Source organism: Amblyomma americanum, chromosome 5, assembly GCF_052857255.1.
Source record: "Amblyomma americanum isolate KBUSLIRL-KWMA chromosome 5, ASM5285725v1, whole genome shotgun sequence".
Lineage (NCBI taxonomy): Eukaryota > Metazoa > Arthropoda > Arachnida > Ixodida > Ixodidae > Amblyomma > Amblyomma americanum.
In genome coordinates, this window is record NC_135501.1 from 44,735,773 (window position 1) to 44,763,487 (window position 27,715).

Genomic DNA, 27,715 nt, shown 5'->3' on the forward strand with positions numbered 1-27,715 from the left:
CAGCGGACCAGTGCAGATATCGTTTCTCGTTCGCATTTTCGGTTTTTGCGGCTGTATGAGCGTTCTGCCATCGTGTTTCCGTTAGTCTGACGAGGGGCGTCTGATATTGTACCTTTACTCTCCGTTTCTCGCCTGCGCCGCTAGGTGCCGCATAGATTGGTTCATTCGAAAACAGGCCTAAATTTCGACCGCTCCATGGCAGCCCTTTAGCGATATGTGAAGTACCTTCAGGCAGCAGACGGCCACGTTCTTCAGAAACACTGAAATGGAATCAGCGCTAAATACAAACAAGTAAAAGAAACATTTCACTGATTGAATAACTTATATTTACATCAGAAAAGACATTTCTCCCCGCGCCCGGCACGCAGCCCTGGGAGACGGGGAGTTGCGCGTCCGCGTTTAGAGGCTGGCGGCCAGTCATTCGCTGGTAGCGGCCTCTTCTGCAAGATAGAAAAAAGTAGATTGTGACCAACTTTTGGCGGAGTTGGAGCTCTCGTGTTTTATAGTACCGCTAAAGAAGAAATAAAAAAGCCCGGGAGGTAACCAGGGTTGCCGCTTTCGAAGCGCCAAATCCTATAGCCCTATATATGGTGGCAGGGTTTGACCAGGCAAAAGTAATGACTAGGCTGTGTTTTTATGGTTTATATGGATATGGCGTCCCAAAGCGACTCCTGCTATGAGGGACGCCGTAGTGAATGGGTGCTGAATTTTTGACCACCTGGGGTTCTGTAACGTGCACTTAGAATTTCGCATCCACAGAAATCCGACCACCGCAGCCGGGATCGAACCCGCCTCTTCAGGGTCAGCAGCCGAGCTCCATAGCCACTGAGCCACCGCGGCGTCTCAACAGGCTGTGTGCGAGTCAATGAAAGTAGCTTTTTTTTTAATTGGGGAGACAGAGAAAACTTTACTGCCAGGAAGGTGGTGATATTCTTGGGTCACTTCAGCCACTCCAGGGGGCAGGTAGTTTAAGTCTGTCGGGGACCTCCTGCGCTCTTGCCGTGGCCCGGGACTGAACGTCCGGGTCCGGGCTGGCGAGAACAGTTTCCCGATTTTCAAGGAAGACGGATCCCCCGTGCAGTTCCAGGTTATGTCGTCTAAGGTGGCAGGCTCGCTGCACAGGTGACAATACGGATTTACCAAATTATGAAAGATATTGGAGTACGTCCACGGGTTTGGCTTCGACCGCGTTTGCAGTCGCCACCACGTGGTGGCCTGTTCGCGCCTGAGTGAAACGTGCGGAGGAGGCAGGCTCGCTCTAAGCTCCCCGTAATAATTGGTTACGGCCTAATATGTCGTTTGCGCCTCGCCCCTGGGGCATCCGCGTCCGAGACCCCCTCACCTGCTCGGCTGACAAAACCTCGAGCATACTGGTGAGCGGCCTCGTTCTCTGGAACAGCCGTGTAGGCCGGGACCCACACCAGATCCACTTCCTTCCTATCATTTGGCACCGTAAGAATATTTTTTATGCAGTGGCGGAGATACGTCCCTTGGCGAAATTGCGAAGTGCTTAAGAGACTGCCGAGCTGCTTTCTGCGAGTGGCGCCACAAACGGAAATCCTGAAATAAGCGCTCGGCATCCCCGGCTGACACGAGGCGCTTGCAGTTGGAGTCTAGCAGTCAGATATCCTAAAAATAACGGCCTCCTGTCCAGCGGATTGTCTCTCTAATAAGCACCGACGCATGTCACATCTGGATGGTCAGCCTAGACACATCTTGTTGCAAATAAAAATAAAAGCAGTGTATGACAGGCTATGTATTTGGTTGATTTTTAAGTTTACTGAACATGACGGGAGACAGCTAGGCGGAGCGTGAATTGAGTGGGTGGGGTCGTGAGTAATTATAGTGTAGAGATCACGCGCATGAGTAGAGTGTCATATGGAATTATAACCGTAAAACGGAAATAACAGCTGTGATTTATATCATGGCAATACCAGATGAGCCATCACCACGCCAACGAGCCTGGTTTGAATAATTTAGCAACAGAACTGAATACATATAGGCTAGCGGAATAATTTGTTACTGTAGCAAAAAGACGCATATACCCTCGGCAACTATGCAAAGTGCGAACTCTTAAAGCTAAGTTTAATTTGCGCAAATATTTACTCACTTAATTACTCTACGAAACTAAACCGTACAATTATACTAGAGAGGGATCGAAAATACACCACAGGTGCTACTGGCGATACAGTTAGTACGCAAGCATGGTGCATATTTGGGGGTATACTACCGCCATAATTATGGTGGTGGTATAAAGTGTAAATAGAAGCTGCCGAAGTAATGCAGCCAAATCAGAATAAAACGATCACATGCCGTACTGCGCACTGGCATGAAATCACTGCCACCCCGTAAGCATGACGTGCAGAATACGCAAGCGCACGAAGCTCACCAGATTCTTGCAGTGCAGGCCACCGGTTACTTCGGCCTTCTCGACCAGGTGCCTCACGTTGTCCTCCATGCCACCATGCCTGGAAAGCTGATGGCGTTGCCAAATGCACGCGCTTCCTGAAGTGGCAACTTCGCTCGGGGTGATCCTGGACGCTGTAGCGTTAGCCGGTAGCGCTGTGGTCAAAACGGTGTTTGTCGCTCACCGAGGTAGCGCGAATGACGCGCTCGCTGGCGAATACGTCGCCTGGTAAGGGCGTAGGCTCGCTCAGTGGGTGTGCCGGCCTGTACTCAAGGTAAAACAAACAATACGAAACGAGGCGGAGGCGTCTGCTATGGTGCCTGCCTCGGATATTTGGATGGATGGATGGATGGATGGATGGATGGATGGATGGATGGATGGATGGATGGATGGATGGATGGATGGATGGATGGATGGATGGATGGATGGATTGATGGATGGATGGATGGATGGATGGATGGATGGATGGATGGATGGATGGATGGATGGATGGATGGATGGATGGATGGATGGATGGATGGATGGATGGATGGATGGATGGATACGGCTGAACACTTTAAATCGGGCGGTGGCTCAAGCCACCTAGCCATGACTTATAAAATTTTACTCTTCTCTTGATTTTAGCCATCAATCAGATAACCTTCGCTTGGTTACTTCTACCCGCTGAAAATCTACTTTTCCTTCAGTGTCTTTAAACCCCAATGCCTTGAATAAATAAGCTCCGCTGTTTCCAGTGTAGGGTGAAGCCCTTTACAGAAAAGTATCAAGTGTTCAGCCGTTTCCTCCTCCTTTCCGCACGCAACGCACTACGTGGCTATCTCAAAGTACCTGACTCTACATGTCTTAGTCCGCAAAACTCCCGTCCTGGCCTCAAACGACAAAGAGCTTCCCCTACATTTATCATAGATATTTTCTTTGGCAATTTCCTGCTTAAAAAACCTGTATGTTCCAGTGCTGATTTTGACAGCATACCTGTTTACCACAAAGCTCTCTCTGTTTCTTTAACCTTTTTCTTAACTGATAACTGCTTATTTTCCCCCAACTGCTGTCCAGATGTCTGCTTGTCAATTTTCTAGTCCGCTTTCTCCAATTCGTATCAACATTCCTTATATGCAGGTATCTGAAAACTTTCTTAGCCCGCTGCTTTTTCCCAATTTTTTTTTTCAATCGCTCCTCAAATGCTATCTTACTGCTAGCTTCTCTGCTCTCGAACGACGCCCACCCCATATCACCTTGTACCATCTGATTTGGTGTATTGCCATGAGCGCCCAAAGCTAGCCTCCCTACGTCACGTTCTTTATTTTCTAACCTTGCTCGAACACCTGATCGCATGCACAGGACCGCATTACCGAAAGTTAGGCTAGGAACCATCATCTCTATCCAGATCCCTCTTACCACTTCATACGTATTGTAATTCCACAGTGCCCTATTTTTCATGGCAGCTGCATTCCTACTAGCTTTATTCATTACATATTTTTCATGCTCTGTCAGATACTCAAAACCGTTATTTATCCACACCCCAAGATACTTGTACTCATTCACTATTTCTAGCGTGAACTCCTGTATTCTATGCTCGCCGACCTTATCATTAAATACCATGAGTGCAGATTTTTCCTTACTAAACTTGAAGCCTAATCTATCTCCCTCTGTATTACATATGTCTATCAACTTCTATAAATCATCCTTGCTGTCAGCCATTAGTACTACATCATCGGCGTATATTAGTCCCGGTAATGATTGCTTAACCAATTCTCCTTGCTTGAAAAAAGAAAGGTTGAAGCCTTGTCCGCTCCTCTCTTGCTTGGTCTCCAACCCTTGCAGTTACAACATGAACAACAAAGGAGACGGAGGACATCCTTACCTAAGCCCCCGCTGTATCTCTATAGGCTCTGATACCTTTCTTCTCATTTTATAAGCACTCTGGTACCTTTATATGTATCTTTTAAAAGATTAATTACATTATCTTCCTCATCCAATGTGCCCAGTATGTCCCACAGATACTCTTGAATAACGTTGTCGTAGGCCCCCTTAAAATATCCAGAAATGCTTGCCATAAGGGCCTGTGTTCCTTTTCAGCAATCTCTATATACTGCGCGAATGAAAACAGATTGTCCTCAAACCTCCTTTGTCTCAAGAACCTATTTTGTAACTGCCCTAGCACCCTCTCGTTCTCCACCCAAGCCTGCAATCTGTCCTTTATAATCTGCATCACCACCCTGTACACCACAGATGTCACTGTTATGGGACGGTAGTTACTTACGTAAGCTTTGTCCCCTTCCCCTTATATATCATGTTCATTCTATTTAATCGCTTTTCATCGGGGACTTTTCCATCCACTATCATCTTATTCTCTACCTGTATTAATGTTTTCTTGGGTTTTGGTCCTAGCTTTTTTATTAACATAATCGGAATACCATCTGGTCCTGTTGACGTGCCACTAGGAACCTTCTTCTGTGTCCTTTCCCACTCTCTTTGCTCAAGTGAAGCTATTGCAGAAGCGGCTCTATCCTCCGTCGATAAATTATGTGCAACATTTCTGTAAATTTTTTTGTCATCTTTGTTCCTATGTGTTTTATCGCTTCATCCCCTTCTAGTCGAATACCTGATCTGTAACAATAAACCTTTGCTCTAGCCTAGTCATATTACTCATTGCATTTAGATGCTTCCAGAAGCATCTAAATGATGCTTCGAACTGCTTTTGAGCTGCTTTTCTATCCTTTTTATTTACTTTCCTACACCTAAAACCTCCAGCACTACGCAACGTAAAAGCCTGCCAAAATTGCTACACAAAAACCTTCGGCACACACACTTCCGCTAGCCTTCCTACCCTTAACTGGGTTTAAAACTACCGCCGACAGCACGTACAATAAATAATAATATTAATTAGTTTTTAGGGAAAGTAAATGGCGCAGTATCTGTCTCATATATCGTTGGACACCTGAAACGCGCCGTAAGGGAACGGATACAAGAGGGAGTGAAAGAAGAAAGGAAAAGAGAGGTGCCGTAGTGGAGGGCTCCGGAATAATTTCGACCACCTGGGGATCTTTAACGTGCACTGACATCGCACAGCACACGGGCGCCTTAGCGTTTTTCCTCCATAAAAACGCAGCCGCCGCGGTCGGGTTCGAACCCGGGAACTCCGGATAAGTAGTCGAGCGCCCTAACCACTGAGCCACCGCGGAGGGTGTCACGTACAAGCGCAAACACCAAAAAAGCACTTAGCTTCAGACGTAGTCGCTGGAGCTCCGAAAAAAAGCGTCCTCCTCCGACAGCGTCACGAGCGAAAAAGCCGCGGACGACAGAAGCGCCCCCTTCCGTATGAAGGTTTTGCAGTTACGGTTTCGTTTTCAACAACTTTTGCATTACAAAACTTCCACACTGTTTGCAGAATTTGTTCAATAAAAATTACCTTGCAATTATTGCAGTTTTTTATACGTTTATCATTTTTGTCTGATTCCTTCGCATTAAAACTGTTAAAACACAAAACTTCGAAGCCACTGGCGTTTCAATTGCGGGATGCATCAATGCTGCAGCTCTTTTCTTGTGCAGTGCGTAGATAGCGTGGAGCATCTTTTTTCTTTGGCGCCCTGCGCTGTTTGGCGTGTCAAGACGTTTTACCACGTGAGTATTTCAGTGGGATATATGCAGACCTCTTGCGGAATGAAAGCTGAACATTTTAGTATGCGTCTTTTGTGTTCATTACGCGCGGTTATTTGCTGGAATGCATCGGGAAGAACAGTGCGCGCTGTCTCTCAGTGGCCTTTGTGTCACGTGATTGTTCCGCTTGCGTTTCGCGTGTTTCAGATCTCGCTGGAGCACGAAATCCTGCTGCACCCCCGATACTTCGGGCCGCAGCTGGTCGAGACCGTGAAGCAGAAGCTGTACGCCGACGTTGAGGGCACCTGCACGGGCAAGTGTGTATGGAGACCTGGTTTAAAAGCGTCGTGATTGGGCGACGCAATTTGAGCGGGCCGTGAAGTGCTTCGTTCAGAGTGGTTGTGGAGAAGTTGTGCTCAGAAGCTGCGATACAGGAGACTTTACAACATACAGTGCATTGCTTCGCAGGCTGATGGTTTGACGTCGCCGCAGCGGAGCTTACAGAAGTCCAGTGCAAGACGTTTTATGTTTTCTGGCATGAATAAATTCTTCACTTTAGTGGCTGAATCAGATTCAGTGCTGGAAACGCACAGTAGCACAGTAATATATCCCCGCCTGGCACTCATTATTACCTAACAGAGGAAAAATTTGCAGACCTTTGTGACGAACATGAACGCCAAACTTGCACTGGAAAAGTTTAATTGTGCAATTTTTTCGGCTCTTCCTGTGTCCACTTCTTGGCGCAACGCTGTTTTCAGTCTCAGTTATATCTTATATTTTTTACTCATTCATGTTGTATGAGGTAAATATGTAAACAAATCAGCATATTTTAGGCACTTTAAATACTCAAGATTACAATAAAAAGGAAACTGGAATACCCACACACTGGAACCATAAAATGTGGAAGAATGCATTTTAATAAACACATATCTGTGTTCATTTCGCGCACCTGCCTTAAAATGGTGCCACATGTTGTGTTCAATTTCACCCTAGTTTTGTTGCTTTCACTTTAGGGGACCTTATCGGTTTCATGTAAGAAATTGTTAGCGTTCAGGTTTTCTCAAAAAGTGTGTTTGCAGCGCCCAGAAAGCATGTGGTCTAAGCATTGTTTGGTATCAAGTGGCGTAGGATGTGTCTGTCTACTATGAAATCTAACTGAACCGGCATTCAGGCTTGAATTTTGTGTTTCATGCAAATGTCCTGTTAGGTGTGGAGTTATTGTAGTTCGCTAGGCAGTGCTTTGATGTGCCAAGATTATGGAGGCAACTGTGTCAAAGCATGCTCTCATTTATTGTGCAGTGCAATCTGGCATTAGGTATGGCTTCGTGGTTGCTGTCACAAACATCGACAACATTGGTGGCGGCCTGATACAGCCTGGCAGGGGCTTTGTCGTGTATCCTGTCCCGTACAAGGCCGTCGTCTTCAGGCCGTTCAAGGGGGAAGTGCTTGATGCTGTAGTCACACAAGTCAATAAGGTACGTTGTATGAAGAGATATGTGCCGGTTTGTTGTTACAGTTCTTCCTTTTTGTTTGAGAATTCACTGCTACGTTTTTCCGTGCTTAGTATGACCAAATTAGTGTTTTACTGGAGATGAACACTCACAGAGCTTGACATGGCCTCTCTGGAACTTTCATGTGTTCATAATTGTGGATATGTGTACTCTGTGCAAAATTAATTCAGATGCAGCCTTTCTATATTTGTGCAGTATAAATGTGTGTATTGTCGGTACGTTTATTGTCGCCACATGGCAGTTCATTGAACATGTGCTTAATGATAGTAACCTGCACTTGTATACAGTGTAAACACAGCACTAGTAATTCTTCCGTCAACATTGGTGCTATCCTTGTATCGTGGAATGACATCAATATGTTTAGAAAGAAGTGGTTCAGAAAAAAATGGCTGTGGTTTAGCCCGGTTAAACCTAGAGTGACGCGATAGCTACATCTGGTCGAGGGGAACTTGTTCAGTCGAATTGCACGGTCAGTCTTTTGCTGCTCCGTTTCGCTGGGCATTCCTCCTTCATCTTCGTCCCACTTGACACGACTCATGCGCACAGCTGTTGGAGGTGTTGCACGCCTCGCCGCTGGCAGCTGCTCCACTCCACGTGACCAACGGCTGCACCACGTGACCAACGGCACCTCCACGGAGCTCAAGTAGTGCCGCGCTGCAGAGTTGAAGAAATAGCATAGTGTAGCTGTTTCTTCAAAATGCATTGTTCATGAGAGCGTGCAATCACAAGCCTCCCAGAAAAAAATTAACACACAATCATACTATGTGATGCGACAAATCTGTGTAAGCAGTATTAGTTATGCATTTTTCTTTCTCAGTGATCACCTTCCCACTGTGTCAGAATTTGATTTCAGCATTGCTTTTTCGTTCTCATGCTGTATGGGTCTCTGGTGGGTAGTTGTGGGTAGCAGCTTGTAATTGGAAGGTGTAGTTTTACCAGCGATTGCCCCAAGGTGCACCCACTGCAGGGTTTGCCTCCGTAGGGTAGAGGCTTCACACACACACACACACATACATGTGTAGTAGTTAGAGGGTGGTGGAGGACTTCTGGATGTGGGGCAGAGGTCGGTGATAGGTGAAGGCTTGTGTTTTGGAGATGAATTTTTACCGTTAAAAGGGTGCTTCTTCCGGATGAACACAAAGCTTTTTATCGAAAAGTACTGTACTGCTAATGCAGGGAAAGAAAGGAGTACAAGCTGGGCATCCAGAGGGCACACACTCACCATGGCTTTTTGCCAAAAATGAAAATTGACCCAGGATTTCACCATAAAAGTGCCGTGCATCCGTGATGTATTCAGCTTTGAAAAACCACAGTCTGTAGCAGGAGTTCTATGATCTGGACCTGCTGTTAAACACTTGTATGCCACCGAACTCAGTTGTTGCCATGGCACAGTCCTGACAGGCACTTTCTGGAGAGTTTATAAGCACCAAGTCACCCTTGTTTACACCTCCTATATGAGTACAGTTGTAGGCTGACAGCAGGGTATTTAATGGCAAGTGAACAGCAGGTGGCATTGCGTAAAATGTGGTAAGGTATGCAGTCCCATGCAGTGTGCTCATACAGAATGCGATCGGATGCGCAGCTGTCTTTGGCTTTTTCTGCTAGGCATGCATAACAAATACATGACATGAGTTATTTCCTCTACACTGCCACAAGAAAACAGGTTGTCAGATCATGGGATATGTTCCTTATGTAGTGAAAAAGATGGCCACCATCTTCAAGTGCCTCTGGAGAAACTAGGATGTGTTGCAAGTACAGTCGCCGACCGATTTTTCAGACTCGAAGAGACCCGAAAAATGCTCCGAATAATCGAACAGTCCAAAAAATCCGTGAAGTACAAAAATATCACTCTATTGAAATGACATCGGATTAAAAAAGTCGCTGATATTATCTTGCGGCACATTTCTCTTGCTCGCGACGATTTGCGCCTGCATTTGCACCATAGTGCTTTCACTGTACACGCTAGACGGCAAGGTCACGGCGTTTAGTTAAATACTTCCCACGCTTCTTTGATGGACCCAGCGGGGTCATATTGTCCTCACACCAAGTGCGCACCACACCGCTCGTCAAACACACGCAAAGACAAGGCACTTTTCATTAAAAGCGGTGGAATAACGGGACGCAATCACAAAACGGCGAACGGATGCAACTTCGTGAAGGCAGCGCCACTCGGTCGATGCGGTCGGGGAAATCGAAGTGACGAAACGACAAATGACGCTGTGGTGGCTCAGTGGTTAGGGCACTCGGCTACTGATCCGGAATACCCGGGTTCGAACCTGAGAGCGGCGGCTGCGTTTTGATGGAGGCAAAACACAAAGGCGCCCGTGTGTGCGATCTAGGTGCATGTTAAAGATCCCCAGGTGGTCGAAAGTATTCCAGAGCTCTCCACTACGGCACATCTTTCTTCTCTCAGTCCCTTCCGTTATAATTTCCCTAAATGGGCGGTTCAGGTGTCCATCGAGATGCGAGACAGGTACTAAGCCATTTCCTTTCCCCAACAACCAATTTTCAACATATGAGACAAGTGATAGCTGCTAGCGGCAATGTTGCCCAAAATGAAGTTGGCGGCGATGACAATCTGACTGCCACCTCGAAGTGCCAGAGATCGCAGGGACCTCTACTGGCAAAAATGAGGTGCCGAAAGTTTGCCAAGCCAATTCAAATGCAGAGTAAATCCACCTCAATCCAAGATGGTGCCTTCTGCGGCGGCAAAAAGCCAATAAGATGGTCAATTTTGGACCTTAGGTGTCTGGAATTAGTCCCAAAAATCTAAATTTGGGATTTTTGAAGTCCGAAATATCCGTCGCGAATATGAATACGCTTCTATGGGGTTGCGGACGGTGCCTCATCGAAGTCAGAAATATCCTACAAGTTCGAATTATTGGAGTCTGAATTATCCATCGTCTTCTGTACATACAGTCAAATATTGATAAAACGAACATGGATATTCCGAACTATTGGCTATATCGAATTCTTCATAAATATTTTTAATAAACACATGTAATTTTCATTTGATGTTTCGAATGTGATCGGCCTCCAATCGGATATATCGAACACGCCAGCAACATATGGCATCCGCTCGGATGGCAGGTGTCAGGCTTCACCACACTATACAAGTGACTGATAATGGTGCCGCAAGCATTTGTGCCAAGATTCGCGCTTTTATCTCGAGCTGGTGTTCAGATCTTGTATTCGCCAACAATGCCATGGAAGTTAGAACGGCATGGAATGTTGGTAGCCAGGCGGTCAGCATGTGTTACGCCTCTCGCAGATGTTGACAACACCCCAGAAGCAGCGGCATGGATGGTTGTACCATTGCAGTGACCATCCTACGCTCATACCGACTGTCTCGGAAGTTATGAAAACACCAATAGCTTTCGCTCTGACATGCCATTATCCATGCTACTCTGTTGTGAAGCGGGGAAGCCACCCTAGCTAGCTCTTGACACGCCGGTGGTGGTGCTGTGCGGGGAAGACAACCTAACTACTGGCATTCACTTTTCTTTGCAGTCTCTAGAATCGCCGCGAGCATCTTCAAAAGCACCGCTAAAACATGAGAAAAGATCTCCCAGTTTCTTTGGTAAACATTGCCTGAGTTGTCGTCACTTCAATGACTAAAATGTACTGCTCTTGGGTGCATTGTTGACGATATTTAGTATTATGAATTTCGGCTATATCGAACTGTTTTACGTGTTTTACGTGTTCAGTATAATGAGGTTTGACTGTATACTATTGAAAACAAGAATGGTGCACACTAATCGAGCTGGGGTAGACTTCATCTTGCTGTTGAGACATGCAAGGAGGGGCCCATTTTTATCTCTCAGATGTGTCCGTTTGTTTTCTTCAACATGTGGCACTCCTGCTTAGTGGAAATGTCATAATGCATGGCAAGAGTCTCATGCAATGCATGGGTGCAAGTGGTGGGTGCACTTGCAGGTTCAGTGGCAGTAAATTGGACTGTTTGCCTTTTTCTGTTTGCCATAACCTGTTAATCGCAAAAAGTTGATTGAATGTCACACTCCACTGCATGCAGCTTGCTTGCTCTGATTGCGGCGTTTATTTCCTAATGCTAAGATGGAGAGAATTAGTTCAGGGATCCTGTATACAAGCAAGTTTTAATTGGTTTTGCTTTCTGGATTGTACCCTTGAAGGGGGGACACTGGTCTTTGGGACCAAAAAACAACCCAAAAATCAGTTTTAAGGCGCCCGTGTGCTGTGCGATGTCAGTGCACGTTAAAGATCCCCAGGTGGTCGAAATTATTCCGGGGCCCTTCACTACGGCACCTCTTCTTCCTTTCTTCCTTCACTCCCTCCTTTATCCCTTCCATTACGGCGCGGTTCAGGTGTCCAATGATATATGAGACAGATACTGCGCCATTTCCTTTCCCCCCAAAAAACCAATTATTATTAATAAAATGACATTTTTGGACCCTATATCTATTATTCTGCAACTCTTACAGCTTTTTCCTCCAGGAAATCGGTATTTTGACCATAATATTAAATTTAGATCACTGTGTGGGTTCAATTTGTTCAAGAGCAGGCGATTTAACATCATGGAAAATTTTGGACACCTGGCTGTCTTAGTACGTCAAAATCTCAATGTCTAGGACCAACAGATATATCATATTGTTTGCTAAGGGAAGCTGAAGGCACAATGTATCTAATAATCGAAGCACAATTGTTGAGTTCCTTACAGCCCCTGTGCAGCTGTGGCATGTTGCTTCTCACATATTGCACGGCCATGTGGCACTGTTTAAATAATTTATTGCATTCAGAAGAAGGCAGCTTTATGCAGCTGTGCTTTTCTGTTTGCATAGAAGAAAACTGCACTGTTTAACGACTATGCACCGAAGGATTTGTTCGCCATGTTAAAAGTGCTTGGGGTCTGTTGCAGGCTGCTTGAACAGGCTCATAGCAATATATATCATAAAAAGACCGTCATGTTATTCATGTGCATTTCATTCATCTGTGACCAAGACCATTCTTAGCAACGTTTTGGGTAACTGTCAGGAACTTTGATTGGCAAAATAAAAGAATAACACATTTGTTGTGTACAGCCAGGGACGATGGGTGGCTCCGTTATTCCATGAAGCCATTTGATAAAAAAAACACATTTTCTTGTCAGTTTCATCCCACACAGTGTTAGTCTCGAAATGAAGTTTAATTGTGTGGCATGTTTGCCCTTCTATACAAAAATGTATGGCAGCCTTTCAACTTCTTGCTGCTACTGCTGCTGGTCTGCCTGAAGAAGAGTCCACACTGGTAGGTATGTCAGTATGGGAATTTTAATGCTGATCCTCCAATACCAACTGCAGAATTACATATCATGGAAGGATGCAGTGACATTGCTGCTGTAAGGAAGAAAGAAAAGTAGGAAGGAGACATTACTTTTGCAGTCTGGTAACTGTGGTGGCTAAATAGGACAGTGTACTGTGGTGGAGTATGTGTACTCAACAAAGTGGGGACACTGCATGGGCCCTTTGAAATTTATATGAATTAGTGTATCATTGATAGAGAGCTATTTGAAAACTCACTTTATCATGGTGATTGCATTACCACCAGCTATTTACCTTTTTGCTAGAGGGCAGCCTAGAATTGTTGGACACGATGGATTATATCATTTTTGTCCATCGTGGCTGCATTAGTGTCTTGGTAGCATCCTAGGGCACGCCATATAGTAGTGATTTCTGGCTTGTACTGGGACCTTTTTGTGGCATTGCAGCAGTGTGCTCACATCTCTTTTTTTAATTTAAATACGAACTGTGGGTTACATATTTCATAACAGCTCTTTTCTTGGCTGGACTCATTAAACATTTGCTGCCGCTGCTTTCTTAGCCCTATACAGCATTCGGAATTGGGCTGGCCGTCTATCTGCAACCGTATTAAGATTGCACAGGCTAGTTGCAGTCCGGAAGTGGCAGGCAATGTTTTCAATAGGGGAGGAAAAAGACAAATTTAACTTTATTGCACACAGTAGCCCTGAAGTCCGCAACCCCTGTGGATAATCCGGTGTCATGTAGGCTGCAAGAAGCATAAAGCAAGAAGTGATTATCGACTGCAATGAGATGGTAGTATGATTTGCTTGTAAGTGATAGAATCCTGACAGAACCAGAACCTTGCCTGCTATAATACAAGGCCAGTGAACAGCCCTGGACAACACTTCACGGGATGAAGGTGTGTGGGAAAAAATTTGTAATCATGAGAGAAAAGCCACCCTTCATCCACTGGAATGAATATCAACTGATTGGGTGGCAAGGTAGTCCTGCAGAAACATCTTTTTCTACACGCCCACTTTTAATTAAATATTATTTTGCGACGGCACATGCCTTACCAAGGCTGGGTTCTTGTGTTCATTTCATCTGCTTTGGTTGTCGGTACAACCAGGCAGTAGGTCACATACTTAATGGTGCATATCCGAAAAGCCATAATACGCGGCTGATCTCCCTGGCATGACATTGATCTACTGTATCAGCGAAAATTTTTCGGAGCCCCTTATCTGTTGCCAAATATAAACAGTTGCATACAATATAAGGGTGCTTCCGTTTGGCAGCACTTCACTGCTATTTCTGCGGATGCAAGCAATCTGCAATTGCTAAGAATGGTAAGCTGGCTGAGTTGGGCTGCAAAGAGGATGCGAGTCAGTACGGCCTCCTTAACTATTTTATCTTGACAACAAATTGTTCGGATAATGTGTGTCCACTGCTGCGTGATAAGGGTGTTGTCTCTGCCCGCTCGTAGAGCTGCGTGATTGCATCGGTATCATTGCAAATTTCTGATGCCATATAACCTTGAGCATTCTGGTTGTGTTAACAGCTGGCTTTTTGTATGTTCCTTTTACTTTCCTACCACTGTGTTATTCCTAGCTTTTTATTTTTCTTTTCCATTCACATTTTAAAAGCGAGTAAAAGCTCAACAATTCCCTTTAATGTTCACTTGTGGTTTGACGTTTTGCCTTGAATGACCGTTCAGTTTCTTTCAGTTTTCGAAGCATTTATAAATTGTGAAATGAAGGGCTTGGCGGATGTGTGCTGTTTTCTTATCCTGTTCGAAATTGTTCTTGTGTTCATATCTTTATTCCTTTAATTGTATTTACTCTGCAAGAAATGAAGGCCACTTTTAATTATGACTTTATTTCGGCTGTGTGCAGTGTCCTTATTCTGATTGTTTATGAGTTTTGATTATGATTCTTTTCTAGCTGGTTGGTGACTTGTCGTGAGTTTTCACAATTCGTTACATCCTTTTCTATTTTCATTTTTATAAATTACAGTCCATTCCATCAGATATGCAGTTTGACGCGAACTCGAACCCACCATGCTACAAGACTCAAGACGAGGTGAGCTGGACGGGTTTCATATGACAGTTTGTAGACGCATGAAGTACTCGAGTTCTTGAACTTTTTAGCCTCAGGAAACTCTCAAGGCTTTCAAAAGTTGCTGCGGAACCTCCACGTCTTCGCCGCCATTGATTCCTCCTGACATGCATGCAGAAACCGTGAGCTTCCTGGTACCCAGTTGGAGAAATCCCGGCTGAACTCATACTGCAGATCAGCCGTGCAGTTTGTGCATTGCAGTTGAGTGCGATGGAGGACTCCTAGTTAGTGTTGAACCGCCACTAAAACGGCCAGTTGTTTATTTTACCACATGGTGTCGAGTAAAATGAACTGCAGGTTTGAAGACAGTCTTTATTTGTCATTACATTCTCGCAATGAACTCTACCAGAATTCTAGACTGAGCATAGACTATGCTTCTGTTTATTAAGCGAGCTTAACACGCTTCTCTGTGGAATTAGTAAGCACTGGGTTAGCTTTATACGTAACTTGGAAATGCATGTCTGAAAATATGGGCCATCTGAACTTTTCCTATGTTGCACAATGAAATCAGGTTAGCAGCCTGTGTTTTTTCACTGCATATGTTGAAAGGTTGTCTTGATGAAATTTGGATGTTTTGAATTATGGCCCGCAAGAAAACTCAAGAGGAGGGAAGTTAGATAGATTTGCGATGACCCATGGGTGCAAGACACAGGCATGGCACAAATCTGTTTCTCATGGCAGCAGCAGCTGGGCAATCTGAAAGAGGGGGCATTAGGGAAGCAATGGGCGCGTCGGTCTCACTGTTCGAACTTTTCAGGGGCAGCAGATGCTGTGCAGTCGTACACCTTTTTTCCAACTGTGTTTCCTCTACTGCTGTTCTGTTATATGAAACTCTATTTAAGGGGGGACACGGCTCATTCGGGACGAAAATTCGCGAAAAAAAATGGGGTTTTCAATTTTGTCATATTCGGATTCACGAGGTCATTTTGCACCTGACATCGAATTTTTAGAAAGAAATAGCCAGTATTTGCTTAGCAGTGGTGCTCCAGCTATGCCAATTGCGCCATTCTAATACATTTACATTCTCCTGCGCCATTCTGCTCCAAAAATGGCAAATTGATCAATATTGCGCCATTGCTGTGCCAATAACACGACACGGTTGCGCGAAAGCAGCTATTTTTGGAACCTTTCAAGCTTTCAGTTGGCAACCTACTAAAACGTACCCGCAGTTGGCAGCGCAGTGCGCTGGTGGTCCGTGGTAGGATTTACCAGCTAGTACCTGTTCATTCACGCAACTAGAGTTTACTCTTAATGCAAACGAACATGTGAAACGAGGCAGCAGTGCAAGTGCGACCTTCAGCATCGGAATTCGGCGCTTCTGCTACTGTGATCAAGGACGTGGTTTATGTGACATCGTTCGTTTATCAGCTCTCCGTAGGATCATTGATGATGAACAAGCGTAAATAATTTTCTGCACTTGTGGGATAAAAGTGGTGTGTGTGTGCAGGCATGGTTTATCATTCTTTGTTTGGGCAGTTTGTTAGCACTCTTTGGAGTTCCATTAACATGAAGCTACATTAACGTTAACACTCTTTTGAGTTTCATTAAAGTGAAATACATCAGCGCCATTTTAGCTGTTCAGGTTAGAGTTGTGTAATCATACTGTATGAAATTGCAGTGCGACAATCGGATTGTAGTTTTGAAAAAGCGGCATAGTTTCAACAGGTTGGAAATTCTCCGGCAATTCGCACTGCACGTTATGGCGTTCGCTCAAGCGCTTGCATGTGAAACAGGTTTTACACGGACATATTGAGCTTTCAGAATGCGCATTTTGCCACCACCGAATGTCTTTACATGCACAATCAGACGACTATAGTAGGAAGCTTGTTTAACGACCAAGGGAATCGCCTTGGGCAGGTTCACATTTGAGCGTTTTCGCCGCTCAGGAGTTAACTATTCGCGGTTTCGAAGTTTGCACTTTAACATGCGCTTGCGTATTCGTGGCTATCGAATAAGGAAGCTAATGTGTCCGTTAGCAAGACTCCACACAGATTCTCCGATTTTTTTCTTCAGGAGATTTACTTCGGGCTAATGTTTCTTGATGGGAACATGTGTTCAGTGTGGAATTATTTATTTCCTTCATTTAAAAGTGTGATCCTGTTATTTGTAACGCAAAGTTTTGTTTTTTCTTTCTAGGGAGAAGCACAAAATCTAATGAATTCGTCCTCAATGAAGTAGATTCCAACAATGCTGTCATTAATATGTGGTGCGAAAAGACAACTAAAGAAACAGATGCCATTTGTGTGCTCTGCAATAGTCATTTCATGTGCTATGCATTGAATTGCAGCCATCAAATGCCATGCAACGCTGAAAAGACACATTGAATTTGCTGTAAAGCACAGGGACAAAGATGGAAACCTGCAGCCACTGAAGCTAGTGCAAACTACGTTGGTCTTCTCACACGGGACAGCTGGCATGTCTGTCCAAGATCAAGTTATGAAAGCAGAAGCCATTTTTGCTAAGTCCGTTGTCTTCAAGTTGGTACCTTTTTCCTGGGGAGACACAGCAACAGAAAGGTACCAGTCCATGTTTCCAGATAGTCAGGTTGCAAAGGGGTCCAGCTGTGGCAGTACCAAGTTGTCCCACATTGTTTTTCATTGGCTTGGTCCTTACTTCAAATCTCAAGTATTAAGTGAACTGTGCCACCCAAATGTCTACTTCTTAATAATGGTTGATGAAACCCCGAAACCGGAGCAAAGGGTGCAGCAGCTGGATGTACTTGTAAGATACTTTTCTAACAAGCAGTAACAAGTGGTTGTTGACCACCTCCAATCATTTCATCTTGGACGTGGGACTGCAGAGAAAATTGTTGAATGCATTAAAGATGCTTTGACAGAACTTCCGAAGCAAGGGCTTATTTGCTTCTTTAGCGAAGGCCCTAATGTCATGAAAAACGTCAGAAACAAACTTGACAAGTACACAATGTCAGGCCTGGTGGACATTGGCCACTGCAATTTGCACGAACTGTATAACGCCTTTTCAAAGGGACTGGAGGCATTTAGTGCAGACGTCGAGGAGCTTGTGCGAAGCATCTACTACTCTTTAAGGGCGCCGTCCGCAGCGAAGGCATTAAGGAATGCCAAGATGCGCGAGGAATTTCTTCCCATGTGTTTCTTAGGCACGTCTGAAATCACTGGTTGACGCTTCAAGATTATCTTTGTCGCATACAGGAGCAATTTGAAGCACTCCAGACATACTTCCGCAAAGATGATTTACCTGTACGGCGCTTCGAAGCTCGAAACCTGCACGACAAGCTTTTTTCGGTATTTGCAGACAAAACCCTGTATGCTAAGCTGCTGTTTTTAAAGAGCTGTGCAGACCTTTTCTTGGGTTTCCAGAAGTTATTTCAAAGTGAAGAAACACTTCTGCACGTGCTTCACTTGGCGATGATGTCGTTAGGGAAGCGAATCCTCAGTCGGTTTTTGCGAAGTGAAGCCTACGTCAACAAAAGTGCAGATGACTTGAAGGCTCTCAATATGGAGGACCCCGCGCTGTGGAAAATGAAACACGAAGCTGGTGCGGACACCGAGCAAGCTATGGTGGTGTGGAATGCAAGTCAATGAAAGCGATTGCGTCTTGGTGCACGGGCATTCTACACTGCATGCTCGAAGGACCTAATGCAGAAATTGCCTCTGAACAACACAGTTCTTCAAAGTGCAAGTAATCTTGGACTTGAGCATGACAGGGTAAATCCCGAAGTGCGTTCTTTACGAATGCTCACCTGCGAACTTCCACAAGTCATTCAAAGTACTCAAGTGTCTGGATTAATAGATGAGTGGCATATGCTCAAATGTGACTTGGCTAACGACATTCACCTTGCAAAAGGTCATAAAGATGATCGATGGGCAAAGCTGGTTCAACAAAAGAGTGCGGCTGGTGAAATTAAGTATCCATTTCTTTCAAAGCTGGTAAAAGCGTTATCTCTACCCCACGGCAATGCTGACTGTGAGCGTGGCTTCAGTCAAAATAAACGAATGCTTGAAAGTCGAGCTTCACTATCCACCGAGAGCATCAATGGCTTACAACATGTGAAGATATATTTAAGAAGATATGGCAGTGATGCCACGAAGGTGCCTTTGTCAGCGCAGCTTCTACAAAGCGTAAAAGGAGCATGAGCCAGGTACGCAGAAATAATTCAGAGCCGAGCAGCAGACCTAAAAAGAAAGACACCTGAGAATGCAGCGGGTACGGAGATGACTGTGACGTGAAACGGTCACAGAAGCAACTCGAAGAAAAGGTTGCATCGTGTCGATCAACCTTGAAGAGGGCCGAAGAAGTCATCTCTTCTGGGTTGAAGAACAAAAGCTTGGGACAGATCGAATGTGGTCGAGTTTGTTGGAACAAGGAAATTCCAGCCTTGCTGATTCACTTCGCGAGCTCGATGAGTTTAAAAACAATTCCTAGAAGCGTTAAGATAGTGCCGACATAAAAAATGGTTATAGTAAACATGTTCTTTGGACTCTAGGACACTTGACGGACAGGCCGCCATTGGAGTCTGAACCTGGCAACGTTTAACGCTAGATTTTTAGCTAGTGAGGCTAGCCTAGCAGTGCTGTTTGAGGAACTAGCGGGAATTAAATGGGATGTGATAGGGCTTAGCGAAGTTAGGAGGACAGGTGAGGCGTATGCAGTACTAAAGGAAGGACACATACTGTGCTATCGCGGGTTAGAGGATAGACGAGAACTAAGTGTGGGATTCCTCATTAATAAGGATATAGCTGGCAACGTACAGGAGTTCTACAGTATTAACGAGAGGGTAGCAGCTATAGTAATTAGGCTGAATAGGAGGTACAAGCTGAAAGTGGTGCAGGCCTACGCACCCACATCCAGCCATGATGACCAGACCGTTGAAAGTTTCTATGAGGACGTAGAATCAGCAATGAATAAAGTAAAATCGCAGTACACTGTACTGATGGGCGACTTCAATGCGAAGGTGGGCAAGAAGCAGGCTGACGACCACGCGGTAGGTGACTATGGGATAGGCTCTAGAAATCGCAGGGGAGAGTTATTAGTCGAATTCGCGGATAGAAATAATTTACGGATCAAGAATACCTTCTTCCGCAAACGAGAAAACAGGAAGTGGACCTGGAAGAGCCCCAATGGTGAGAATAAAAATGAAATCGACTTCATACTATGCCCTGAACCTGGCATCATTCAGGATGTGGCCGTCCTCGGAAAGGTGCGTTGCAGCAACCACAGAATGGTAAGGTCTAGACTTAGCTTAGACTTGAAGAGGGAACGGAAGAAGCTAGCGAAGAAGAAGACCATTAACGAGTTAGCCATAAGAGGGAAAGCACAGGAGTTTAGGATAGCGCTGCAAAACAGATATTCGGCTTTAACTGAGGAAGATGATCTTTATGTTCATTCAATGCACGCTAATCTGACATCAATAATTACGGAGTGCGCAGTACAAGTAGGCGGTAGGACAGTTCGATAGGATACCAGGAAGCTATCCCAGGTGACGAAAGATCTGATTAAGAAGCGCCAAAACATGAGGGTACCTAACCCTACCGATAGAATAGAACTAACGGAGCTATCAAAGTTAATAAATAAGCGCAAGGTAGCCGACATAAGGAAGTTTAATATGGAGAGAATCGAGCATGCTATAAAGAACGGAGGTAGCCTAAAAACAGTGAAGAGGAAACTAGGCATAGGTAAAAACCAGATGTATGCATTAAGAGACAAGCAGTGCAATGTCATTAGCAATATGGATAAGATAGTCAACGTAGCCGAAGAGTTCTACACAGACCTGTACAGTAGGCAATGTAATCAGAGCGTTAATGAGAAAGACAACAGTGCACAGCAATGCGTCATCCCGCCAGTAACGAAAGATGAAGTAAAGAAAGCCTTAGAAGCAATGAAAAGAGGAAAAGCAGCTGGGGAGGATCAGGTATCAGCAGATCTGTTGAAGGATGGAGGGGACATCGTGCTAGAAAAACTAGCCACCCTGAATACGCAATGCCTTATGACCTCGACTGTACCAGAAACTTGGAAGAATGCAAACATTATCTTAATTCATAAGAAGGGAGACGCCAAGGACTTGAAAAATTACAGGCCGATCAGCTTACTATCCGTTGCCTACAAAGTATTTACTAAGGTAATCGCTAATAGAGTCCGGGCAACGTTAGACTTTACTCAACCAAATGATCAGGCAGGCTTTCGTAAAGGATATTCCACAATAGATCATATTCACACTATCAACCAAGTGATAGAGAAATGCGCAGAATATAACCAACCTTTATATATAGCTTTCATTGATTACGAGAAAGCATTCGACTCAGTGGAAACCTCAGCAGTGATACAGGCATTGCGTAGTCAGGGGGCAGAAGAGCCTTATGTCAAAATACTGGAAGATATATATAGCAACTGCACAGCTACTATAGTCCTCCATAAAGTCAGCAATAAAATTCCAATAAGGAAGGGCATCAGGCAAGGAGACACGATTTCGCCAATGCTGTTCACCGCGTGTTTACAGGAGGTATTTCGAGGCCTGAGTTGGGAACAGTTGGGAATAAGAATAAATGGAGAATACCTAAATAATCTGCGATTTGCTGATGACTTTGCCTTGCTGAGTCATTCAGGAGGTGAACTGCAAATCATGATCAATGAGTTAGACAGGCAGAGCAGATCGATGGGTCTAAAAATTAACATGCAGAAAACCAAGGTAATGTTCAACAGCCTAGCAAGGGAACAACAGTTCACAATTGGCAGTGAGAGCGTAGAAATTGTGACGGAATACGTCTACTTAGGGCAGGTAGTGACAGCTGATCCGGATCATGAGAGGGAGATAACTAGAAGGATAAGAATGGGGTGGAGCGCATATGGCAAATTCTCGCAGATCATGAGTGGCAGTTTACCAATTTCTCTCAAGAGGAAAGTGTACAACAGCATAATCTTACCGGTACTCACCTACGGGGCAGAAACGTGGAGGCTAACGAAAAGAGTTCAGCTTAAGTTAAGGACAACGCAGCGAGCCATGGAAAGAAAAATGGTAGCTGTAACGTTAAGAGATCGGAAGCGGGCAGAGTGGGTGAGGGAACAAACACGGGTTAATGACATCCTAGTCGAAATCAAGAGAAAGAAATGGGCTTGGGCAAGGCATGTAATGCGAAGGCAAGATAACCGCTGGTCCTTAAGGGTAACGGAGTGGATTTCAAGAGAAAGTAAGCGTAGCAGGGGGCGGCAGAAGGTTAGGTGGGCGGATGAGATTAAAAAGTTTGCAGGCAAAGGGTGGATGCAGATGGCAAAGGATAGGGTTAATTGGAGAGACATGGGAGAGGCCTTTGCCCTGCAGCGGGTGTAGTAAGGCCGATGATGATGATGACACTTGACTGTACACACCTGCAGGGCAGTGCCAGCAATATTAAAATGTTTTTGTCAATGTTTTTTGTGAAACTTTGTTTTTTTCTTAGCTACACATGGGTGAACTGATCTCGTTAATAACAACCGCTTCTGGGTGACTCCTTTATTCCATTCGTGCTGCTCCGGGGTCGCTCCAGAATTATTGTTCTTATACAAAGGTGCTCCAGAATGTCTATTTGTGTGCTCCAAAACTTGCTTCAAAACATGAAATGGCTGGACCACCACTGGCTTAGTAATAGCCACTTAAATTCCCGAAAGCACACGTTGTGCCTTTTAAATTGAGTTCAAATCATGTCTCGTCGTTGCTCTGTACCTCCGTGCTCCCCCGACGCCGTTTTGGTCATGTTCGAAAGCCAGCGCCTCCGGCTTTTTTTTTTTTTAAATCGGTAAGCGACGCTGCGATTTTTCCGTTCGAGGACAAAATGAAAGCAAAGAAAACGTGCGCGCCGCGTTGTCATTGGTTAGAAAAGCCATATAATCAGAATGGTGCTCTGATTGGGTAGGCCTCGGGTTAGGCTTGTCTGCTCCAGAAGCGCGGCGCCATTTTGAGAGAGTCTGCCGCGCGGCGCGTGTGGATAGAGTATCAGTCGTTTCATCGGTTCGGCGCCCGGCAAAGGCGAAAACGCAAAAGGCACAAGGAGCCTGGGCTCTCGCAGCCTCCGCGAAGAGAAGGTCAAAGTGCGGATGGCGCGCTGCCAGCCGCACCGTGGACGATCGTGAAGCGGGTCGCAGATCCTCGCTGTCAACAACGACGCATCGCTAGTGCCGTCGCTGGCTCCACTCCCGAGCAAAAACCAAGAAAACGCAGTTCGAGTCGACGCTGCAGTTGACGCAGACTCTGCAGGGTGAAGGTCAAAGTGTCGTTGGCGCGTTGCCAACCGCGTCGGGAACAACCGCCAAGCGCGTCGCGGACCCGCGCCGTGAACGACGGCACACCTCTAGAACCGTCGCCGGCTCCGCTCCCGGGCAAAACGATGTGCAGCTCGAGTTACGCCAGCCGCGTATGCATCTATGCTGAAATTATGACCGATAGCGATGTGGTGGAAACTAGTGCCCGTGAACGAGTGATACTTGGTTTTCAATTGGCGCTAGCGACAACGCGAAAGACGAGCGTTTCGTGGCGTCTGTTTCTGAGACCCCACCAAGAGGCAAAAGTTACCTGTGGGCATCATTCTGATGGCAAAAAGGCGGCAGAGAAATGAAATGCATCCTGGTTATGCCCCTGGTGCCTTCCTCTGAGGTTGAAGTGGTTCCTGTGGCATAAAGATGGTTGGAAACGTTTTTTGTCGTTTTCTCAAAACACCAATTTGAACACATTTGCAAAAGTGCAGGAATATCTCTGGTTGTGAGCGGGCTAGCTGCATAATTCGTTTTTGTTGGAAAGATGAACTCACGCAGAGTGAAATAAGGCTACATCAAGGCCAGTTGCTAATCAGGATAATTTTAAAACAATAAATTTCGTCTGAGCCGCCATATTGAATTTTCCTTGGTAAGGTTTAATGTGCTGTAACTTCTGCTAAAATGGGCCTCAAACATTCATATTACCTTATTTCACACAATGGACATTCTAGAGCATGTCTGTATGCAAAACTTCACTGTGGCCTTTACTGTTACATAATTAAATTACCTGCATGTTTCAAACAAGGATTACTTATTATTTTGAGAACAACTTGTTTCACTGAAAAACTAAAAGCATATTTGAAATCAGCTTATTGAAATACATAAACGTGGTAAGTTTCATGAATATCTATCAAGAATTAAGAAAAATAGTTCTAAGAGGGGTGTCCCCTCTTAATATAATTGAAGTGCCTTGTTTGCATAGTGTGGCTTTTCTAGCAAAATAGGGCTGTGTATGTAGCTTAAATTTCGGCAATGGGTGATCAGTATGCTGAAATTTGTTTTGCACTTCAGTTATCTCCTGACTTTGTTGAGCTGTAATTCTTTTTCTCCGCTGTTGCTGCACAGTTATTGCTGAGCCCAAAGTTCTAGATCTACTCCCGACCACAGCAGGTGCATTTCGATGGAGGTGAAATGCATAGACATTCATGTGTTGTGGGAGGTTAGCGCATGTTAAGGAACCCCATGTGGTCAAAATCAATCCAGAGCCCTTTACCACGGCGACTCTCATAGATCAGGTGCAGCTTAGTGACTTGAGACGCGTGTACCACACTTAACACAATTCGTGAACAGCCTTAGCTTTGCCTACACCCTTGAATCAAGCTCCTTATTCAAGGTGTGCTTTCATGAATAGCAACAATTTTTGTGCCAGAACTGCACAGCAGTTTGATCATTAAATCTGGCTGGTGAGAACAGAAAGCAGTAATTGACTTATTTTTTGGTGATAATTTGGGCTTACACAATGTTCCAGACTTTCACCGAGCACCTCAGAGAACCATGTACATATTCCTGATATATAACACTCTGTAGAGCGCGAAGGTTTGATTTCCAGGTTGTGAGCGGGCATCGGGGCCACTATCGAGTTTACTTTTTGCCATCATGGAATGCACCTTTGTGTATTCGGTGTGCAGATGGGTTGGCTTGGATGGGATTTAAGTGCAGCGTTGCTGCCACTGGAGGAAACAGGGCATGCTATTGTTTATGATGCATTGTGCACCATGGTCTTTTATAGCAGCAGCAATGCAAGGAAAACAGCCTATGAAGCCAGTGCTTGTTCATGCTGATAATGTGATAGTGGAGGTATCCTTTGTGGCTCAGATGCTGCCAAAGAGAATCGGGAGGAGGGGGTTGCTGTCAGTCTTCCAATTTGTGGATTTTGGCTGTCTTGGTCCTCCCAGCCATAGTTGCGCTGGAAATACTCTATTCTTGCGTCGCACAGCATGCATCTGCTGAAATTGCAAAAACATATGTGCCTGTAGGAAGTGGGTGGAGAGGGGGACCATGCACTGTGGCACGTTAGTGCAGAACTACCTAGTGTGATGCACTCGGTTGATGAGCCTATGGTGGCGGGGCTGAATCCCAGCCACGGGAGCACCACTTCGATGGAGGCGAAAAACAAAAGTGTCCCTTGTGCTGTGCAACGTCAGTGTACGTTAAGGAATCCGAAGCGGTCTGAGTTAATCCAGAGCCTTCCACATGACATCCCTCATAGGTGATGGGCAGGTTTAAGACGGTAAACAATAATGAAGAATGTCAATAAAGAGATTTCTTGAAGTTCATGAGTTTCTTGTTCTGTTTGATTAGGGGCTGTGATGAAAATGTGCATTGCTTTGGACTTGTGTTATATTCAAACCAAAACTGTTTGAGGCTATGCTAGATTGCATAACATGAAGTGCTTCCAGAAAATGGCTTTGGACTACCTTGAGCTTGGTGCATGATGGCCTTAGCTGCCTATGTGCCATAAAACCCAACACAACACAAACATGCTTTGGATTAACCATGTGCTTGGCGCATGATACTCTGATGTGAAGCAAGTCCAAAATTTGTAATATCCAGCAATCTTCTTTTTTACACTGTTACAAGGAGCCTGTTATGGCATGTGTGTCATGCTACGTATGTTCACCATGTGGATAGACTGGATGCCTTAAATGTGATAGTATTCTCGGGGCCCAACAGTATTAGCAAGTACTGCTCTATCACCATTTATCATAATCTCTTACTTCCAATTCTTCTAGCATGCTCACAGCATAACAAACTTCTGTGTCTAATTGCACTGCATGAATTACTTTTGCTTAGTGCTGTGGGCAGTTAGTGCATATGACGAGTAAAAGATAAGTAGCACGGTAAGGTGTTATAGTAGTTATAGAAAGTACATGCAGTCGGCGGCCGATTTTTCAAACTCGAAGGGACCCAAAAAATGATCCAAATAATCGAACAGTTCGAGTAATCCGTGAAGTACAAAAAATCATTTTATTGAGACTGAATCGGCTTAAAAATGTCCCTGATTTTACTTTGTGGCAAATTTCTCTTGTTGGCGACGATTTGCGCCTGTATTTGTGCCAATGTTGTGGTTCTACTGTGCATGCAAGGTCACAGCATTTAGTTGGAATACTTCCCGTGCTTGTTTGATGGACCCAGCGGGGCCATGTGGTCCACAATCTGAGTGTGCACCACACCGCTCGTTAAACACACACAAAGATAAGGCCCTTTTCTTTCAAAGTGGAGGAACCGCCGGATGCAATCACAAAACGGCGAACAGATGTAACTTCGTAAGGACTGAGCGCCACTCGGTCAACGCGGTCAGAGATACCCAAGTGACGAAACGGCGAATGGCGAACGTATGAGACACTCCACGGTGGCTCAGTGGTTAGAGCGCTCGGCTAGTGATCCAAAATACCTGGGTTAGAACCCGACGGCGGTGGGCGCGTTTCATTGGAGGCGAAACGCAAAGGCGCTCATGTGCTGTGTGTTGTAGGTGCACGTTAAAGATCCCCAGGTGTTCGAAATTATTCCGGAGCCCTCAATTATCGCACCTCTTTTTTCCTTTCTTCTCTGAGTCCCTCCTTTATCCTTTCCTACCGAGATGTGAGATAGCTCTTGCACAATTCCCTTTTCAACAACCAATTTACAACGTATGGTTCAAGCGATAACTGCTCGCGACACGGCGACAAAAGCAAGTTGGCGACGATGACAATGCGGCTGCCCCTCGAACTTTGAAGAGATCGCAGAAACCTCTACTGGCAACAATGAAATACCAAAAGTGTGTCAAGCCAAGCCAACTGCAGCATAAATCCACCTCAATTCAAGATTGCGCCTTTGGCGCCGCCGAAAAGCCGATAAGATGGCCGACTTCGGCCCGCAGGCGACTGAAATTAGTGCGAAAAATCGAACTTTCGGACTTTTTAAGCGCGAAATATTCGTCGTGAATATGTATGGGCTTCTATGGGGAGACTGACGGTGCCTCAGCGCGGTCCGAAATATTATACATGTCCGAATTATTGGAGTCCGAATTACCCGTCGGCTACTGTAATATTGTTACAGGTTCTATTTACAAATAATATTTACAAGGCAGGTCGAGAGGAGCCTGGTGCGCCGGCGGCAGGATCCTTGACTTCCTCTTCTACTTCCAGCCGCCGCACGTCTTCTTTATTCCTCAGAGCCCATGCGCAGCACGTGACATTTCCCCGTTCGCAGACGAAGCCCTCTGGGCCAGTCAATCAATCGGGGTCCCGAGAGCGGAATGGCTTCAGCCGTGCGACATGCACGACCTGGGTTGTCCTTGAGCGGCGTCCTTGCGTTGATTGGGGAGAGATGACATAGTTGAGGTCATTGAGGCGAGCAACAACGATGAACGGGCCTGTGTAGTGGGATAGCAGCTTTTCTGATAAGCCACGCTTGCGTAGGGGCGTCCACAACCATACAACGTCACCGGGGAGGTAGGAGACATCCTTGCGCCGGCGGTCATAACGCTGCTTAGAGCGATGCTGTGATGCCAAGGTGCGTATCCGGGCAATCCGACGGGCTTCTTCAGCGCGACATAAAGTGTTGACAATAGAAGGCTCGGTGTCGAGA

The 27,715-nt window shown here is 45.3% G+C and overlaps 1 protein-coding gene, 1 long non-coding RNA gene and 1 pseudogene across 2 annotated transcripts in view; 2 read left to right on the forward strand and 1 right to left on the reverse strand.

The window, feature by feature from the left end:
• Nucleotides 1–938: 938 nt before the first annotated feature.
• On the reverse strand, nt 939–2,533 carry LOC144134664 (uncharacterized). The gene is made up of 2 exons (XR_013315201.1): nt 2,390–2,533; nt 939–1,114 (listed from the first exon to the last, which is right to left on the reverse strand). It is a non-coding gene; the product is annotated as an uncharacterized LOC144134664 (long non-coding RNA).
• A 3,390-nt stretch (nt 2,534–5,923) lies between these two features.
• Nucleotides 5,924–27,715, forward strand: part of LOC144133821 (DNA-directed RNA polymerase II subunit RPB7-like) — a 90,528-nt gene continuing 68,736 nt past the window's right edge. The window contains exons 1-4 of the mRNA XM_077666906.1: nt 5,924–6,028; nt 6,212–6,317; nt 7,304–7,479; nt 14,783–14,848. Of these exons, the coding sequence (XP_077523032.1) occupies nt 5,924–6,028; nt 6,212–6,317; nt 7,304–7,479; nt 14,783–14,848 (453 nt within the window). The remainder of the gene's footprint in view (nt 6,029–6,211; nt 6,318–7,303; nt 7,480–14,782; nt 14,849–27,715) is intronic.
• Nucleotides 15,400–19,288, forward strand: LOC144133612 (uncharacterized; annotated as a pseudogene).